Source organism: Mesoplodon mirus (genome assembly GCF_964341445.2).
Source record: "Mesoplodon mirus genome assembly, chromosome: 3".
In the NCBI taxonomy this organism is placed as follows: domain Eukaryota; kingdom Metazoa; phylum Chordata; class Mammalia; order Artiodactyla; family Ziphiidae; genus Mesoplodon; species Mesoplodon mirus.
Window position 1 is genome coordinate 148,686,773 of NC_138978.1, and position 19,936 is coordinate 148,706,708.

Consider the following 19,936-nt stretch of genomic DNA (forward strand, 5'->3'; position numbering starts at 1 on the left):
AAATGTAAATGAAATACATTCCTTAAAAAGCACAACATACTAAAACTTATTAAATAAGATATTAAAAATCTTAAAAAGTATTTATAGCTATTGAAGAAATTAAATCAGTAATTAAAAACCTAACAACAAAAACTCACATCCAGATTGCTTTACTGCTGAATTATTGCAAAGATATAAAGAAAAATAATATTAATGTTACATAAATAATTCCAGAGAATAGAAAAGAATGAATATTTTCCAAAACATTTTATAAGACTAGCATAATCTTGATGCCCAAACCTGACAAGGGCATTAAAAGAAAAAAATAAGTTAGAGTTCAACATCTCTTGAGAACATAAATGCAAATTTTCTAAACAAAATATTAAGAAACTGAACACAGCAGTACTTACAGAGGATGGTATAATGGTCAAAATAGGACTTCCATTGACTAATTTTAAAATATTAAACCAATCTTACAATACTTGAATAAAAAAAATTAGCAATCACACACACACAAACACATACACCACACACAAGATAATCATATATAACAAATCATGACCAAGATGGATTTATTCTAGTAATTCAAAGCTGGTTAGCTTTCCAAAGATCAATCAATGTAATATAAAACATCAACAAAGTAAAGGAGAAACAGATATGACTACATCAATAGATGCAGAGTGATAAATTAGAACCCACATTCATGATAAGTCTTTCAGCAAATTAGATAGCAAAAGGACTTTCCTTAATCTGATAAAGGATATCTGCCAAAAATTTACAGGAAATATTATGCTTTATAATGACTATGTAAAACCAATATTATCTCTTCCATTCGACATTGCACTGGAGTTTCTAGCCAATGCAATAAAATAAAAGAAATAAATAAAAGATACAGGAAAGGAAAGAATCTAAAAATATGATAATTATTCACAAATGACATGATTGTTTATGCAGCATACCAACAAGAATAGGCAGATAAACTATTGAATTTAAAAGAAAATTTAGCAAAATTGTCGGATTCAAGGTCAAATGATTGCATGCTTAAGAAATAAACAAGTAGAAAATAAAATTTTGAAAAAGATATCTAGGAATAAATCTAATAAATGATGTTCAAAACTTCTATAATGTAAACTGGAAAATATTAAGAGAAATTAAAGAAGACTTCAAAAATGGAGGGATATATAATGTTCATGAATTTAAAACTCAAAAACATAAATATGTTAATGGTCCACAAATTGATCTACTGAGTCAATAGAAACCCAATACAAATTCAAGCAGGATTTTTTTGTGTGTGTGTGGAAACTGACAAGCTGATTCTAAATTTTATATGGAAATGCAAAGGGCCAAGAGTTACCATGTAAATCTTGAAAGTAAATGGTTAGAGGATATGAGCCACCAGATACCAGTCTTAATATAATGCTATAGAAATGGAAACCGTGTAGTAAATAAACGAAAGGAACAGAACCTCTCTGGAATGAGATTCACATATCACATCACCTGACTCATGGGCATTGTGGTATATAAGGAATGGTCTTTTTAAATAAATGTTATTAGATTAATGGTCTATCCAACAGGGAAAAAAAAACAAAAAATGAATACTTTGACCATACTCCACACCATACAAAAAATAAATTTGAGATGAATCACAGACTTAAACGTGAAAAATAAAATGATAGGCAAAGTTTTTTTTTTTTTAAGTAGAACAGAGAAAGCAGTAACTAGAAAGGAAAAGACTCATGAATTAGACATTATTAAAATGTATTTCTATTACCAAGGACATCATTAAGAAACCAAAAGACAAGTTTTAGCCTGGAAGAAAATTTTTGTGTTACATTTATTGGAAAATCTGAGAATATGTAAAGAACTTCTACAGAACAATAAAGAGATACACAAACAGGTAAACATTGGGGAAAAGTTTTAAACAGGCATTCATAAGCATATGAAAAGGTGATCAGCATCAGTCATTAGGAAAATGCAAATTAAAAACCACAGTGAGCCACCAGAACAGCTAATATTTAAACAATTGATAAATAACAAGTTTCCAAGGATGTGGAGCAGCTGGACCTTTCATATGCTTCTGGTGGAAGTGTAAATTTGTACAACCATTTTATAAAATCTTAGCAGTATCTACTAAAACTGAATATATTTATACCCAGGAATTCCACTTATAGAAACATAAACAATTTATATAGGTTTGCATGTATATAAATATGTATAGATTTGCATATATATAAATATTCACAAATTTATATAGATTTGCATATGTACCTGTAAGAAATACTGCTGATATTTAAACAGCTGAATTTACAAATTAATTAAATACAGTATAGCAATAGAAAAGATACAATTAATCCTACATGCAACAACATGGATGAGTCTCCTAAGTAAACACTGAGCAGAAGCTGGACACAGGAGTACACACTTTTTTGTTCCTTTAATATAAAATTTAAGAAGAGGCAGACCTAATCTTTGGTGATAGAGGACAGAATAATAGTTACTTTGGGAAGATAATAACTGAGAAAGGGCAAGATGGGGAGTCTGAGGTGCTGATAATGTTCTATATCTTATCTGAGTGCTATTTACATGGGTGCGTTCACTTTGTAAAAATTCAATGAACTGAATGATTAAGATTGTGCACTTTAATATATGTTAAACTTCAATAAAAAGTCTACACAACATGAAAAAATTGTTGGGAAAAAAAGACCATCTAACAAAGTAAATTCCAGGCCACAAGGCTTTATTGATGAATTCTTTCAAATATCTAAAAAAGAATTAATGCCAATCTCACCTAAACCCTTACAGGGAAACAGATATATGGAACACTACCAGCTGGCTTTATGAGGCTATCATAAATCTGACACTAAAATCAGATAAAAACATTACAAGAAAGAAAATTACAGTCTAATCTCTCTAAAAAATATTAAGAATGGAGTAATAAAAGTGTTCTAAAATTAGTGGTGCTGGTTACACAGGTATGAATATACCAAAAATCATTGAACTGTATACTTTAAAAGGGTAATTTTATGGTATATGAATTAGATCTCAAACAAAAGCATATTAAACAACAAAAAAATTATAAAATACCAAGCTGATTTATTTCAAGAATGTAAAATTGGAATTTGAATCAGTTTGTCTTTCAAAATTTCTTAGCAATGAAGAGCATAAGGGAACTTCCTTAATCTGAAAATGGGTATCTACAAAATAAACCTACAACACATACCAGATTAATGGTGAAATATTTGATTGAATCTTTCCCTTTGAGATGGGGAACAAAAGAAGGATGCCTTCTAGCCCCCAAAGTGAAATGTTACACTGGTGGTCTACCTAGTGAAAGAAAGAAAGAGAGGAAGGAAGGAAAGGAGGAAGGGAGGGAGGGAGGGAGAGAGGGAAGGAGGGAGGAAGGAATGAAGAGAGAGTTCCCTGGTGGTCCAATGGTTAGGACTCAGTGCTTTCACTGCCATGGGCCCAGGTTCAATCCCTGGTTGGGGAACTAAGATCCCAGAAATCATGTGGCGTGGAAAAAACAAAAAACAAACAAACAAAAGAAAACAGAAAGAAAGATAGAAGGAGGAAGGAAGGGATAGAGAAAGAAAAGAAAGAAGCAGGAGTAAGAGGAGGAAGAAGAAGGGAGACAGAAAGTTTGTAGTTATCTACTGTTTTTGTACAATGTCATCAAGGCTAAATTGGAATTAGTTTTCCCAGACTTACTTTGCCTGTATTGGGGTTAGAGTTTGAGAAATTGGCATGAAATGCAAGGTAGAAATGAAGCAACAGCAGTTCCACTCTGAAGGTCATCCTTGGTTAGAGGTGGCAAGGGGACAAATGCACCAAACAAATGGACAGGTTCCCATTTGTTCTTGCTCTCCTTATTTCTGCATCCAGCTCTCCTTAACTGCTGTTCCTGCTTACCTACAGTGATTCCAACCCAGTCTCAGATGCTTCACTGTGAGCTTACAGAAGCAGTAGTCATGAAGAGCAAAAAACTTTTATAGATTTCTAACACCAGCCCTCTTCCCAGTTCTACCCCAGCAGTCAGATGTGCTTAGCTTCCAGAAAGCCCCAACTCCAAGACAGCTGGTTAGTGATTTTTCTGATCTTTTTAGAGCAGCTCCTCATGCAACTGGATAAAGTTTAGTTCCATAATAAATCTCTTATTTCATAATACCAATAGTAGTTCTGCTTCCATATTTGGACCAAAATTTATCCCAGAGTAACAGAAGAGTCTGGGATTGGTTCTTTGATACGATTGGATTTAAAGGAATTAACGTTGCCCATGAAAAAGGGCGCACAAGTAGTTTATGGAATGTAGAGAAAGAAGATCACCTCAGTTAACACCCACAGACATCTACAATCAATCGAAGCAAGGTTTTGGGTGACCAAGTGGTTGCTGTCCTAGAACATTTTAAGGAAGGCAAATAATGAGGTTGGTTGCGTACTTCTAAGTGCACCAGAGAACTTAAGAGAAAGAAAATTTTGAGTACAAAGCTTTAAATTCCTGTTCAAGGTCTGGATCTGGAAGCTTCTACATCTGCCCAAAAAGAAACACTTGTATCCTGTAGGCACAGGGCCAAGATTCCTAAAAAACAAACACACCACCTAATCCTGTGGCTGAACTGCAACGCAAATTGAATTCACAATTTCAGAGTCTCTTATGCTAAAGTTTGGGCATTGATTAGAAAAAGAAAGACTCTGAAAATTGAGATGGAGATATATGGAAAAATTCTAATGAAACAGAATACCTTGAACCTGGAAATTCTGCTGAGAGAGGACCTTCAAGATGGCAGAGAAGTAAGACGTGGAGAACACCTTCCTCTGCACAAATACATCAAAAATACATTTACATGTGGAACCACTCCTACAGAACACCTACTGAACGCTGGCAGAAGACCTCATACTTCCCAAAAGGCAAGAAAATCCCCACACCTGGGTAGGGCAAAAGAAAAAAGAAAAAACAGAGACAAAACAATAGGGACAGGACCTGTACTTCTGGGAAGGAGCTGTGAAGAAGGAAAAGTTTCCACACTCTAGGAAGCCCCCTCACTGTTGGAGATGGGAGGTGGGCATGGGGGAAGCTTCAGAGCCACGGAAGACAGTGCAGCAACAGCAGTGTAGAGGGCAAAGTGGAGAGATTTCCGCACAGAGGAGCAGTGCTGACCAGCACTCACCAGCCTGAGAGGCTTGTCTGCTCACCCGCCGGGGTGGGTGGGGGCTGGGAGCTGAGGCTCGGGCTTTGGATGTCAGATCCCAGGGAGAGGACTGGGGTTGGCTGCATGAACACAGCCTGAAGTGGGCCAGTGTGCCACAGCTAGCCAGGAGGGAGTGCGGAAAAATGTCTAGACCGGCCTAAGGGGCAAGAGACCATTGTTTCAGGGTACACAAGGAGAGGGGATTCCTTCCCTGTCTGCCCACAGAAGGCAGAGCACCGCCTAAACAAGCTCCAGAGCCAGGCGTGAGCCATGGCTGTCAGCTCAGACACCAGAGACGGGCATGAAATGCTAACACTGCTGCTGCAGCCACCAAGAAGCCTGTATGCAAGCACAGGTCACTATCCACACCCCACTGGGAGCCTGTGCAACACACCACTGCCAGGGTCCTGTGATCCAGAGACAACTTCCCCAGGAGAACACACAGTGTGCCTCAGGCTGTTGCAACACCACGCTGGCCTCTGCGGCCACAGGCTCGCTATGCATTCCAATTATAACTACCGTACCTCTCCCTCCCCCCTCCAGCCTCAGTGAGCCAGTGCCCCCTAATCGGCTTCCAGTTAAACCTTGTCCGGTCTGGGTGGGAACAGAGGCCTGAGGGCAACCTACACGTAGAGGTAAGGCCAAAACCAAAGCTGAACCTCAGGAGCTGTGTGAACAAAGAAGAGAAAGGGAAATTGCTCCGTGCAGCCTCAGGAGCAGTGGATGAAAACCCCACAATCAACTTGAGGTACCTGCATCTGTGGAATAACTGAATGGACAATGAATCATCCCAAAATTGAGGCGCTGGACTTTGGGAGCAACTGTAGACTTGGGGTTTGCTGTCTGCGACTGATTTGTTTCTGATTTTTATGTTTATCTTAGTATAGTTTTTAGCACTTGTTATAATTGGTGGATTTGTTTATTGGTTTCGCTGCTCTCTTCTTTTTATTATTATTATTTTTTTATTTTAATATTTTTTTTTCTTAAATTGTTTTTTCTTTCTTTTTTTCTCCCTTTTCTTCTGAGCCATGTGGCTGACAGGGTCTTGGTGCTCGGGCCTGGCATCAGGCCTGAGCGCCCGAGGTTGAAGAGACAAGTTCAGGACATTAGACAACCAGAGATGCCCCACCCCACATAATATCAATTGGCGAGAGCTCTCACACAGATCTCCATCTCAATAATAAGACGCAACACCACCAAACATCCAGCAAGCTCCAGTGCTAGATGCCCCATGCCAATCAACTAGCAAGACAGGAATACAACCCCACCCATTAGCAGAGAGACTGTCTAAATTCATACTAAGTTCGCAGATACCCCAAAACACACCACAGGACGTGGCCCTGCCCATGGGAAAGACAAGATCCAGTCCCCCCCACCAGAACACAGGCACCAGTCCCCTCCACCAAAAAGCCTACACAAGCAACTGCACCAACCTCACCCACTGGGGGCAGACACCAAAAACAATGGGGACTACGAACCTGCAGCCTGCAAAAAGGAGACCCCAAACACAGTAACTTAAACAAAATGAGAAGACAGAGAAATATGCAGCAGATGAAGGCACAAAGTAAAAACTCACCAGACTAAACAAATGAAGAGGAAATAGGCAGTCTACCTGAAAAAGAATTGAGAGTAACGATAGTAAAGATGATCCAAAACCTTGGAAATAGAATGGAGAAAATACAAGAAACATCTAACAAGAACCTAGAAGAACTAAAGAGCAAACAAACAATGATGAACAACACAGTAAATGAAATTAAAAATTCTCAAGAAGGAATCAGTAGCAGAATAACTGAGGCAGAAGAACGGATAAGTGACCTGGAAGATAAAATAGTGGAAATAACTACCACAGAGCAGAATAAAGAAAACAAAATGAAAAGAATAGAGGACAGTTTCAGAGACCTCTGGGACAACATTAAACACACCAACATTCGAATTAGTGGTCCCAGAAGAAGAAGAGAAAAAGAAAGGGACTGAGAATAAATTTGAAGATATTATAGTTGAAAACTTCCCTAACGTGGGAAAGGAAATAGTCAATCAAGTCTAGGAAGCACAGAAAGCCCCATACAGGATAAATCCAATGTGAAACATGACAACACACATATTAATCAAACTATAAAAAATTAAATACAAAGAAAAAATATTAAAAGCAGCAAAGGAAAAGCAACAAATAACACAGAAGGGAATTTCCATAAGATAAACAGCTGATCTTTCAGCAGAAAGACAGAAGGGAGTGGCAGGACATATTTAAAGTGATGAAAGGGAAAAACCTACAACCGAGATTACTCTACCCAGCAAGGATCTCATTCAGATTTGAGGAGAAATTAAAACCTTTACAGACAAGCAAAAGCTAACAGATTTCAGCACCACCAAACCAGCTTTACAACAAATGCTAACAGAATTTCTCTAGGCAGGAGACACAAAAGAAGGAAAAGACCTACAATAACAAACCCCCCCAAAATTAAGAAAATGGTAATAGGAACATACATATCTATAATCACCTTAAATGTAAATGGATTAAATGCTTCAACCAAAAGACATACACTGGCTGATGGATACGAAAACAAGACCCATATGTATGCTGCCTACAAGAGACCCACTTCAGACCTAGGGACACACACAGATTGAAAGTGAGGGGATGGAAAAAGATATTCCATGCAAATGGAAATCCAAAGAAAGCTGGAGAAGCAATTCTCATATCAGACAAAATACACTTTAAATTAAGACTCTTAAAAGAGACAAAGAAGGACACCACATAATGATCCAGGGATCAATCCAAGAGGAAGATATAACAATTGTAAATATTTATGCACCCAACAAAGGAGCACCTTAATACATAACACAAATGCTAACAGCCATAAAAGGGGAAATTGACAGTAACACAATCATGGTAGGGGACTTTAACACCCCACTTTCACTAATGGACAGATCATCCAAAATGAAAATAAATAAAGAAACACAAGCTTTAAATGATACATTAAACAAGATGGACTTAATTGATATTTATAGGACATTCCATCCTAAAACAACAGAATACACATTTTTCTCAAGTGCTCATGGAACATTCTCCAGGATAGATCATATCTTGGATCACAAATCAAGCCTTGGTAAATTTAAGAAAATTGAAATCATATCAAGTATCTTTTCCGACCACAATGCTATGAGACTAGATATCAATTACAGGAAAAGATCTGTAAAATATACAAACACATGGAGGCTAAACAATACACTAATTAATAACCAAGTGATCACTGAAGAAATCAAAGAGGAAATCAAAAAATACCTAGAAACAAATGACAAAGGAGACACGACGACCCAAAACCTATGGGATGCAGCAAAAGCAGATCTAAGAGGGAAGTTTACAGCAATACAATCCTACCTTAAGAAACAGGAAACATCTCAAATAAACAACCTAACCTTGCACCTAAAGCAATTAGAGAAAGAAGAACAAAAAAACCAAACCCCAAAGTTAGCAGAAGGAAAGAAATCATAAAGATCAGATCAGAAATAAATGAAAAAGGAATGAAGGAAACAATAGCAAAGATCAATAAAACTAAAAGCTGGTTCTTTGAGAAGATAAACAAAATAAACCATTAGCCAGATTCATCAAGTAAAAAAGGGAGAAGACTCAAATCAATAGAATTAGAAATGAAAAAGGAGAAGTAACAACTGACACTGCAGAAATACAAAGGATCACTAAAGATTACTTCAAGCAATTCTATGCCAATAAAATGGAAAAACTAGAAGAAATGGACAAATTCTTAGAAAAGCACAACCTTCGGAGACTGAACCAGGAAGAAATAGAAGATATAAGCAGACCAATCACAAGTACTTAAATTGAGACTGTGATTAAAAACCTTCCAACAAACAAAAGCCCAGGACCAGATGGCTTCACAGGCGAATTCTATCAAACATTTAGAGAAGAGCTAACACCTATCCTTCTCAAACTCTTCGAAAACATAGCAGAGGGAGGAACAATCCCAAACTCATTCTATGAGGCCACCATCACCCTGATACCAAAACCAGACAAAGATGTCACAAAGAAAGAAATCTACAGGCCAATATCACTGATGAGCATAGATGCAAAAATACTCAACAACATACAGGCAAACAGAATCCGACAGCACATTAAAAGGATCATACACCATGATCAAGTGGGATTTATCCCAGGAATGCAAGGATTCTTCAATACACACAAAACAATCAACGTGATACACCATGTTAACAAACTGAAGGATAAAAACCATGTGATCATCTCAAGAGATGCAGAAAAAGCTTTCAACAAAATTCAACACACATTTATGATAAAAACCCTGCAGAAAGTAGGCATAGAGGGAAGTTACCTCAACATAATAAAGGCCATATATGACAAACCAATAGCCAGCATCGTTTTCAATGGTGAAAAACTGAAACCATTCCCTCTAAGATCAGGAACAAGACAAAGTTGCCCACTCTCACCACTATTATTCAACATAGTTTTGGAAGCTTTAGCCACAGCAATCAGAGAAGGAAAAGAAATAAAAGGAATCCAAATTGGAAAAGAAGAAGTAAAATGGTCACTGTTTGCAGATGACATAATACTATACATAGAGAATCCTAAAGATGCTACCAGAAAACTACTAGAGCTAATCAATGAATTTGGTAAAGTAGCAGGATACAAAATTAATGCACAGAAATCTCTGGCATTCCTATACACTAATAATGAAAAATCTGAAAGAGGAATTAAAGAAACACTTCCATTTACCATTGCAACAAAAAGAATAAAATACCTAGGAATAAACCTACCTAAGGAACAAAAGACCTGTATGCAGAAAACTATAAGACACTGATGAAAGTAATTAAAACTGATACAAACAGAGGGAGAGATATACCATGTTCTTGGACTGGAAGAATCAACATTGTGAAAATGACTCTACTATCCAAAGCAATCTACAGATGCAATGCAATTCCTATCAAACTACCAATGGCATTTTTCACCGAAGTGGAAGAAAAGATTACACAATTTGTATGGAAACACAAAAGACTCCAAATAGCCAAAGCAATCTTGAGAAAGAAAAAAAAAACAAAAACAAAACAGAGGTGGAAGAATCAGGCTCCCTGATTTCAGACTATACTACAAAGCTACAGTAATCAAGACAGTATGGTACTGGCACAAAACAGAAATATAGATCAATGGAACAGGACAGAAAGGTCAGACATAAATTCACACACATATGGTCACCTTATTTTTTATAAAGGAGGCAAGAATATACAATGGAGCAAAGACAGCATCTTCAAAAAATGCTGCTGGGAAAACTGGACAGCTACATGTAAAAGAATGAAATGAGAACACTCCCTAACACCATACACAAAAATAAACTCAAAATGGATTAAAGACCTAAATGTAAGGTCAGACAGTATAAAACTCTTAGAGTAAAACATAGGAAGAACACTCTTTGACAAAAATCACAGCTACATCTTTTTTGACCCCCCTCCTAGAGTAATGGAAAGAAAAAGAAAAATAAACAAATGGGACCTAATGAAACTTAAAAGCTTTTGCACAGCAAAGGAAATCTTAAACAAGACGAAAAGACAACCCTCAGAGTGGGAGAAAATATTTTCAAACGAAGCAACTGACAAAAGGATTCATCTCCAAAATATACAAGCAGCTCATGCAGCTCAATATCAGAAAAACAAACAACCCAAGCGAAAAATGAGCAGAAGACTTAAATAGACATTTCTCCAAAGAAGCTATACAGATTGCCAACAAACACATGAAAGGATGCTCAGCATCACTAATCATTAAAGAAATGCAAATCAAAACTACAATGAGGTATCACTTCACACCAGTCAGAATGGCCATCATCAAGAAATCTACAAACAATAAATGCTGGAGAGGGTGTGGAGAAAAGTGTCTCTTGCACTGTTGGTGGGATGTAAATTGATACAGCCACTCTGGAGAACAGTATGGAGGTTCCTTAAAAAACTAAAAATAGAACTACCATACCACCCAGCAATCCCACTGCTGGGCATATACCCTGAGAACACCATAATTCAAAAAGAGTCATGTACCACAATGTTCATTTCAGCTCTATTTACAATAGCTGGGACATGGAAACATCCTAAGCGTCCATCGACAGATGAATGAATAAAGAAGATGTGGCACATATATACAATGGAATATTACTCAGCCATTAAAAGAAATGAAATTGAGTTATTTGTAGTGAGGTGGATGGACACAGAGTCTGTCATACGGAGTGATGTAAGTCAGAAAGAGAAAAACAAATACTGTATGCTAACACATAAATATGGAATCTAAAAAAAAAAAGGTTCTGAAGAACCTAGGGGCAGGACAGGAATAAAGACAGAGACGTAGAGAATGCACTTGAGTACACGGTAAGTGGGAAGGTTAAGCTGGGATGAAGTGAGAGAGTAGCATTGACATATATACACTACCAAATATAAAATAGATAGCTAGTGGGAAACAGCTGCATAGCACAGGGAGATCAGCTTGGTGCTTTGTGACCACCTAGAGGGGTGGCATAGGGATGGTGGGAGGGGGATGCAAGAAGGAGGGGATATGGATGTATGCATACAGCTGATTCGCTTTTTTATACAGCAGAAACTAACACAACATTGTAAAGCAATTTTACTCCAATAAAGATGTTAAAAAAATTGTAAACACAAAGAAAAGTAAATAATTCTAAATACAAAAAAAAAAAAAAAAAGAAGAAGAAGATACACAGATGGCAAAAAAGAAAACAAGAAATTCTGCCAAGCCTCCTTTGCCAGAAGGAGAGCCTTCCTCCCTGGTCTGAGGAGAAAAGCCTCCTCTTGCCTGAAGAAACTAACAGCCTCTCCTGAGGTAGCTGTCCTGATAGGACTGCCGTGGAAAATACAGAATGCTCTGTTAAATTTGAATTTCAGAAAAACAAGAATATTTCTAAGTATATCCCAAATATTGCATGGCACATATTTATACTACAGAAATATTTGTTGCTTCTCTGAATTCAAATTTAATTGGGCATCTTGCATTTTTATTTACTAAGTCTGGCAACCCAAATTGCAGGGACTGCTGATTTTCCTCAGGACCTATCCCTACCACCTTGCATTGTTTCTAGTCCTCTAACCAGATTCAAGCCCTGACAGGACCAGGGAGATTTGGGGAAATAAAACTTATGACCTGTGAGAAAGTATAAAATACAGCAAAAGAATTGAGATTCTGAATTCAATGTGTTAGTTTGAGTGTGGCCTAACAGAATGAAGTTGAAAAGCAGAACATTATTAGGGCACTGCAGAGGAAAACATCCTGTGGCCTACGGACTTAGGAATGCTAGAGTGGATTTATTATGTAAAACCTGTTCATCTACTCCCTAATTATCTCCATGGTGCACATAGGTTGAAAGTGAGACCTTTTACCCAAGGCTTTGAGAAATACATTTATGCAGAAGTTTCAGCATCCTTGAAGAACTCTGTGATGGCTATTCTCCATAGGCCAGGAATGACAGTAGGAATGGTAGCTATTAAATGGGGTTACCTGAATCCAATGGGGATGAAAGGACCTCAGGGTCACAGAGGCCAAGTGGTAGCACTTAACTGTCAGAGACAACTGAAGCAGAAATCAGAATGATTTTCCTGCAAAGATCTTTGTCATTGGCTCATTGATCATAGAATCTCTAAAACTGAAGCAGATGGATAGTGGTCTAAAGTTTTAGTTGATTTGTATTAGCAGAGAAGATCTAGGTCTAGTGAAGAGAAGTCTGACTTGAATCACTACAAAAGAGAGTTGTGGTTATTTGTCAACCAGTTCTAAGACTTGAGAATCAGTTTAGAGACCCAGAGCAGCTTCAATAAAACAGGAGACTGGCTCTTCTTGAGGAAGAGGAAGCAACTGCTGCACAGCCAAAATGTATACTGTAAGTTTCCTCCCTATCATTCACCAAGGAGGCTTAAAGCCACTTGCCAGGGTTGGATATACAAAAGGTTACAGAATTAAAGATAGAGACAAAAATATGGAAATATGTCAAGGTGTATTATTTTTAATATAATGAGATCTTGTATAGTCTTGTATAAATTGTGTATAAAACATATTATTTTGTCATCTGATTTTCTTCACAGAAATATATATAATACTCATCTTTATAAATATTAAGTGTTTTTCCATAATATCTTTTTATGGCTGAATAAATTTCCAGTGTATGGATGTATTTCTTCTAATTCTGCATGGCTATTTTATGCTTCTTAGGGAATTCTCTGTAGTCACTTTTAACATGTTTTTTGCTTCCAATAGGTTATTTCCAAACCATATTAGGAACCATGCAGTGCATTTAGGTTAGTTTAACATGTTTGCCATTATAAAGTATGCTGCAATAAAAAGTTTACAATCTGTTTATTTTCTAAGTATAAATTCTAAGAAGCGGGTCAAAATGTAAGCCCATTTTTGAGGCTTATATTACATTATGACTTTCAAGAGAGTGTGTTGAACCACTGGCACGTGAAAATGTGAATTCCTCCACAGCTTCATCAATCCTCAAAGAGCATCACTTTAAAAATCTTTACTAATTTTCTAAGCAGGATGGTTATTATACTGGGGATGGCAGAACCAACATAATTCCAAATTAACTGAAGTAAAAATAAAGTTTGAAGACTTTTATGCATTTAAGTCCGGAGGTTCAGAAAAGGCACAACCCAGGATAAAGAAGAACTTAAGAAAACAGTTGCCAGGACCCCACATGTATTTTTGAGACCATTATAGCTGTCTTCAGCCATCTGAATGACAGAATGCAAAAATCAATTAAGATTTTTATAGCTCCAGGGGGAAAGTGAGAATTTATTGGTAAAGGTGATAGAAAAGAATATTTCAACTCACTCTCACAAATAGGTGGGTCATTATCCCAGGTGACAGAGTTGCCAGAGATGACGCATGCAGCAGAGGATTTACCGATGAGTCGGTATCTAGAGGCAAAGAATAATGAATGTTATAATCTAAATAAACACTTAATCCTGCTTAAATTGCTGCTTACAAGAGATTACAATCTTGGAGAATTCAGAAGGACAATTTCCATTTGTCAAAGTACTATTGCTTTCCCAACTTTTGTGTCTTTATTTGGACTTTAAAATTATCTTATTCATGCCTTCTAAATTAGATGAGATGTCTCTTCTTTATTAGGTTAAGGCACATTTTTTATATACATCTAAGATAAATAAGATTCATCAAACTATAACCAAAGGAAATCCAAGCAAGACAAAAACAGGTGAACACTTATTTCATATTATAAATTTTAGAGACAGAAATTCTCAATTAGTACGCCACAAGCTGTTCAAAGTTTGCCATACAATTTGGAAAACCTGATGACATTTATTTTTACTTCAACTGAAATTTTCTATAGTCATGGAATATTGGGCTGAACCATTCATGAAAATTGGTGGAGAGTAAGGCTGAACTTGATACTACTGCATGTTAAGACGAATAGTGTCAAGTAACAGTCAGGTGTTATTTGGTATAACTGAGAACACTGCCTTATGAATAAATAAGAAACTATGGTGGCACAAACTTTATTCAAACATCAAAATGGGTCAAATGGAGATCAAATGAAAAGAGCTGTGGATGTTTTTGAAGAAACCTGAAGCACTGTTACATTGAAGCAGTGGTTATGTTGTATTTATTAATGCCTTCAGTATTGTTTTCAGGTTTTTAATGCCTTCCAGTACACCATCAAAAATGAAAATATTCTAAATTGCACTGAAAGAGTTTGATAGTTTCTGGCCTTACATTTAGGTCTTTAATCCATTTTGAGCTTATTTTTGTGTATGGTGTTAGGGAGTGATCTAATCTCATACTTTTACATGTCCCTGTCCAGTTTTCCCAGCACCACTTATTGAAGAGGCTGTCCTTTCTCCACTGTACATTCCTGCCTCCTTTATCAAAGATAAGGTGACCATATGTGCGTGGGTTTATCTCTGGGCTTTCTATCCTGTTCCATTGATCTATCTTTCTGTTTTTGTGCCAGTACCACACTGTCTTGATTACTGTAGCTTTGTAGTATAGTCTGAAGTCAGGGAGCCTGATTCCTCCAGCTCCGTTTTTCATTCTCAAGATTGCTTTGGCTATTCGGGGTTTTTTGTTTTTCCAAACAAATTTTGAAATTTTTTGTTCTAGTTCTGTGAAAAATGCCAGTGGTAGTTTGATAGGGATTGCATTGAATCTGTAGATTGCTTTGGGTAGTAGAGTCATTTTCACAATATTGATTCTTCCAATCCAGGAGCATGGTATATCTCTCCATCTATTTGTATCATCTTTAATTTCCTTCATCAGTGTCATAATTTTCTGCATACAGGTCTTTTGTCTCCTTAGGTAGGTTTATTCCTAGATATTTTATTCTTTTTGTTGCAGTGGTAAATGGAAGTGTTTTCTTGATTTCATTTTCAGATTTTTCATCATTAGTGTACAGGAATGCCAGAGATTTCTGTGCATTAATTTTGTATCCTGCTACTTTACCAAATTCATTGATTAGCTCTAGTAGTTTTCTGGTAGCACCTTTAGGATTCTCTATGTATAGTATCATGTCATCTGCAAACAGTGACAGCTTTACTTCTTCTTTTCCAATTTGGATTCCTTTTATTTCCTTTTCTTCTCTGATTGCTGTGGCTAAAACTTCCAAAACTAAGTTGAATAAGAGTGGTGAGAATGGGTAGCCTTGTCTTGTTCCTGATCTTAGTGGAAATGGTTTCAGCTTTTCACCATTGAGGACAATGTTGGCTGTGGGTTTGTCATATATGGCCTTTATTATGTTGAGGAAAGTTCCCTCTATGCCTACTTTCTGCAGGGTTTTTATCATAAATGGGTGTTGAATTTTGTCGAAAGCTTTCTCTGCATCTATTGAGATGATCATATGGTTTTTCTCCTTCAACTTGTTAATATGGTGTATCACATTGATTGATTTGCGTATATTGAAGAATCCTTGCATTCCTGGAATAAACCCCACTTGATCATGGTGTATGATCCTTTTAATGTGCTGTTGGATTCTGTTTGCTAGTATTTTGTTGAGGATTTTTGCATCTATGTTCATCAGTGATATTGGCCTGTAGTTTTCTTTCTTTGTGACATCCTTGCCTGGTTTTGGTATCAAGGTGATGGTGGCCTCATAGAATGAGTTTGGGAGTGTTCCTTCCTCTGAAATTGTTTGGAAGAGTTTGAGAAGGATGGGTGTTAGCTCTTCTCTAAATGTTTGATAGAATTCGCCTGTGAAGCCATCTGGTCCTGGGCTTTTGTTTGTTGGAAGATTTTTAATCACAGTTTCAATTTCAGTGCTTGTGATTGGTCTATTCATAGAGGAAAACATAGGCAGAACACTCTATGACATAAATCACAGCAAGATCCTTTTGGACCCACCTCCTAGAGAAATGGAAATAAAAACAAAGATAAACAAATGGGACCTAATGAAACTTCAAAGCTTTTGCACAGCAAAGGAAACCATAAACAAGACCAAAAGACAACCCTCAGAATGGGAGAAAGTATTTGCAAATGAAGCAACTGACAAAGGATTAATCTCCAAAATTTATAAACAGCTCATGCAGCTCAATAGCAAAAAAACAAACAACCCAATCCAAAAATGGGCAGAAGACTTAAATAGGCATTTCTCCAAAGAAGATATACAGAGTGCCAACAAACACATGAAAGAATGCTCAACATCATTAATCATTAGAGAAATGCAAATCAAAACTACAATGAGATATCATCTCACACCAGTCAGAATAGCCATCATCAAGAAATCTAGAAACAATAAATGCTGGAGAGGGTGTGGGGAAAAGGGAACACTCTTGCACTGCTGGTGGGAATGTGAATTGGTACAGCCACTATGGAGAACAGTATGGAGGTTCCTTAAAAAACTAAAAATAGAACTACCATATGATCCAGAAATCCCACTACTAGGCATATACCCTGAGAAAACCATAATTCAAAAAGAGACATGTACCAAAATGTTCATTGCAGCTCTATTCACAATAGCCCGGAGCTGGAAACAACCTAAGTGTCCATCATCGGATGAATGGATAAAGAAGATGTGGCACATATATACAATGGAATATTACTCAGCCATAAAAAGAAACGAAACTGAGCTATTTGTAATGAGGTGGATAGACCTAGAGTCTGTCATACAGAGTGAAGTAAGTCAGAAAGAGAAAGACAAATACTGTATGCTAACACATATATATGGAATTAAAAAAAAATGTCATGAAGAACCTAGGGGTAAAACGGGAATAAAGACACAGACCTACTTGAGAATGGACTTGAGGATATGGGGAGGGGGAAGGGTAAGCTGTGACAAAACGAAAGAGAGGCATGGACATATATACACTACCAAACGTAAGGTAGATAGATAGTGGGAAGCAGCCGCAGAGCACAGGGAGATCAGCTCGGTGCTTTGTGACTGCCTAGAGGGGTGGGATGGGGAGGGTGGGAGGGAGGGAGATGCATGAGGGAAGGGATGTGGGAACAGATGTATATGTATGACTGATTCACTTTGTTATAAAGCAGAAACTAATAAAAAAATAAAATAAAAAAAAATAAATAAATTGCACTGAAAACACACATACACACAAACAGACAACAAATGGAGTAAAGGAAAGCTGCAGTCTTTCCACTATGTGTGCACCTCTTCCTTCCTGTTTGCCATAGGAGTGGAGAATCATGGAGACTCCTCTGGTTTTTGACTTCATAAAGATTATTTCCTAAAGTGCTCTTTTTGATTTTCTCATCAAGAGGATTGGGATAAAAATGGTGAAGCAAGTTCTAATTTGAGTCGGCAATTCTTCTGAAACGTTTTGTTTTGTTTTATTTTTTTGCATGTTGCCACATGATAGAAGAATGATTTATTAGAACAAATTCCATAACAAATCATATAAAATAACCATTTTCTGAAAGACATCCATAAGGCCACTTGAGGACAAATACACAGAGGTGCCCCCAAGAAGCTAGACAAATAAGTTACCAATCCCATGTCTGGTGTGAGTGGAGGAGCCCTCCTGCTGCTATCTTGAAGTCTAGGTCTCACCAACCAGGCTCTGCTGATGCTGCCATTGCAGGCAGAATAAGGCTCACATGCGGGGGCATGAGATATGTCAGTGCACCCAGGTTCTGCTATTGACACAGCTGCTGGTGGACTGGAACCTGCTGCTTCCCATGGGTGTGTGACATGGGAAAGATAGACTTCCCCCATCCCCAATTTCTCCTTATGCTGCTAATTTAGGCAGATTGGGCCACCACTATCACTAAGTATGGGTCTCCCTACTACATCCCTGCTGAGCTTTCCCTTCCCCAGTCCTTTAACAGGGGAGTAGGCTTCTCTCTCTTTCTGCTTGTTGACTGTTCTGGCTTACAGTCTTCTATAGCACCCATCCTGAGAGATAAAAAGAAAACGCAGGGAACTCACTTCAGGGTCATTCTTTAAGTTCTGGGGTCCTTAGCCAGTCCACTTTCTTTCTACCTTTTGTGGTCCTTTTATAGTTGTATGTTGAACAATTTCTAGGGTATTTAGTTATGTGTAGAGAGAGAAGCAGGGAAAAGTGAATCTGGAACTGGAATTTCAGTAACAGCTCTTTAAAAGCTGATTACAAAAGTTAATACTCAGTCTTTGTAGAAAAAATGTGAAAGATACAGAAAATTCCAGTAATGGAAAAAAATTACCTAAACTGTATCTTACAACATAGTTAATGGTTTAGAGAAGTGCTTCTCCAAAGTTTTATTTGCACAGAAATCACCAGGGGATCTTGTGAAAATATGATTCTGATTCAGTGGGTATGAAAATTCTGCATTTCTAACAAGCTCCCAGGAGATGCTGACCTTGCTGGTCTGTGCACCATGCTCTGGGTCAAGAACTTACAGAAAATTCTTTCGGTTTCTTACATGAAGAGATATACATGTAACATGGATGTCAGCTGTCAAGTAGGTGAGGTTAAACTGGGCCAGGACCTAATTTAATTACATTTAATTATGGGATTTTAAAAATTAGGTCATTTAGCCCTGACCTAAAGTTATATTCTCTACTAATCTCTTTCAGCAATAAAGATATAATTTGATCTTCATCTGTCTGATGCCTCAGCTGGTCCAGAAATTTGGTGGTGAAGATATATGTATTGTTTATTGGAATCCCTCAAACCCCAGCAAATATATTATAATCAATCCCCGATATTTTTATTGGCAGAATAATATTCCATCCCATGAATGGACCGTAATTTACTCAAATAATCCCCTGTTGTTGAACATTAAGATGTTTTCCATTCCAACCTTTCCAAGCCTTTAGAGTCTAAAAGACTTCAAAAAGGAAGACTGTTAAGTTTGATTTCTTGGCAAAAGTGTATTGCCTAAACTGTGTTAAATGGTATAAATTTGTATCAATGTATACTGCCACCAGGAGTTTATGTCAATGCCCATTACCCTGAACTTCAAAACTAACAGCCACACAGAGGGATTTTTGTGTATTTTGTTTATTGCTATATCTCCAGCTTCCAGAATAGTACCTATTCTTAGTATTTGTGGGCTCTGAATAAATACTTTTGGATTGAATAAGTGGTTAAAGTAGCATATTATTGTTATTTTCATTTGTATTAATTTTATTAATAGCAAGGCCAGACTCTTCCACATGTATTTACCATTTGTACCTTTTTCTTTTAATTGTCACTTTGTATCTTTTGATCATTTCTCTATTTAGGTGTTCATATTTTGTTTGTAAGGGCTTTTTATATATTTTTGTGGTTTTTCATTTGTATTTTATTTGTTTTTAGTATTTGTGTATGTG

At 37.0% G+C, this 19,936-nt stretch overlaps 1 protein-coding gene across 1 annotated transcript in view; it reads right to left on the bottom strand.

The window, feature by feature from the left end:
- CR1 (complement C3b/C4b receptor 1 (Knops blood group)) overlaps positions 1–19,936 on the bottom strand; it is a gene marked incomplete at its 5' end in the record, with an annotated part of 113,235 nt that overhangs the window by 78,186 nt on the left and 15,113 nt on the right. The window contains one exon of the mRNA XM_082612243.1: positions 14,011–14,096. Within this exon, the coding sequence (XP_082468369.1) occupies positions 14,011–14,096 (86 nt within the window). The remainder of the gene's footprint in view (positions 1–14,010; positions 14,097–19,936) is intronic.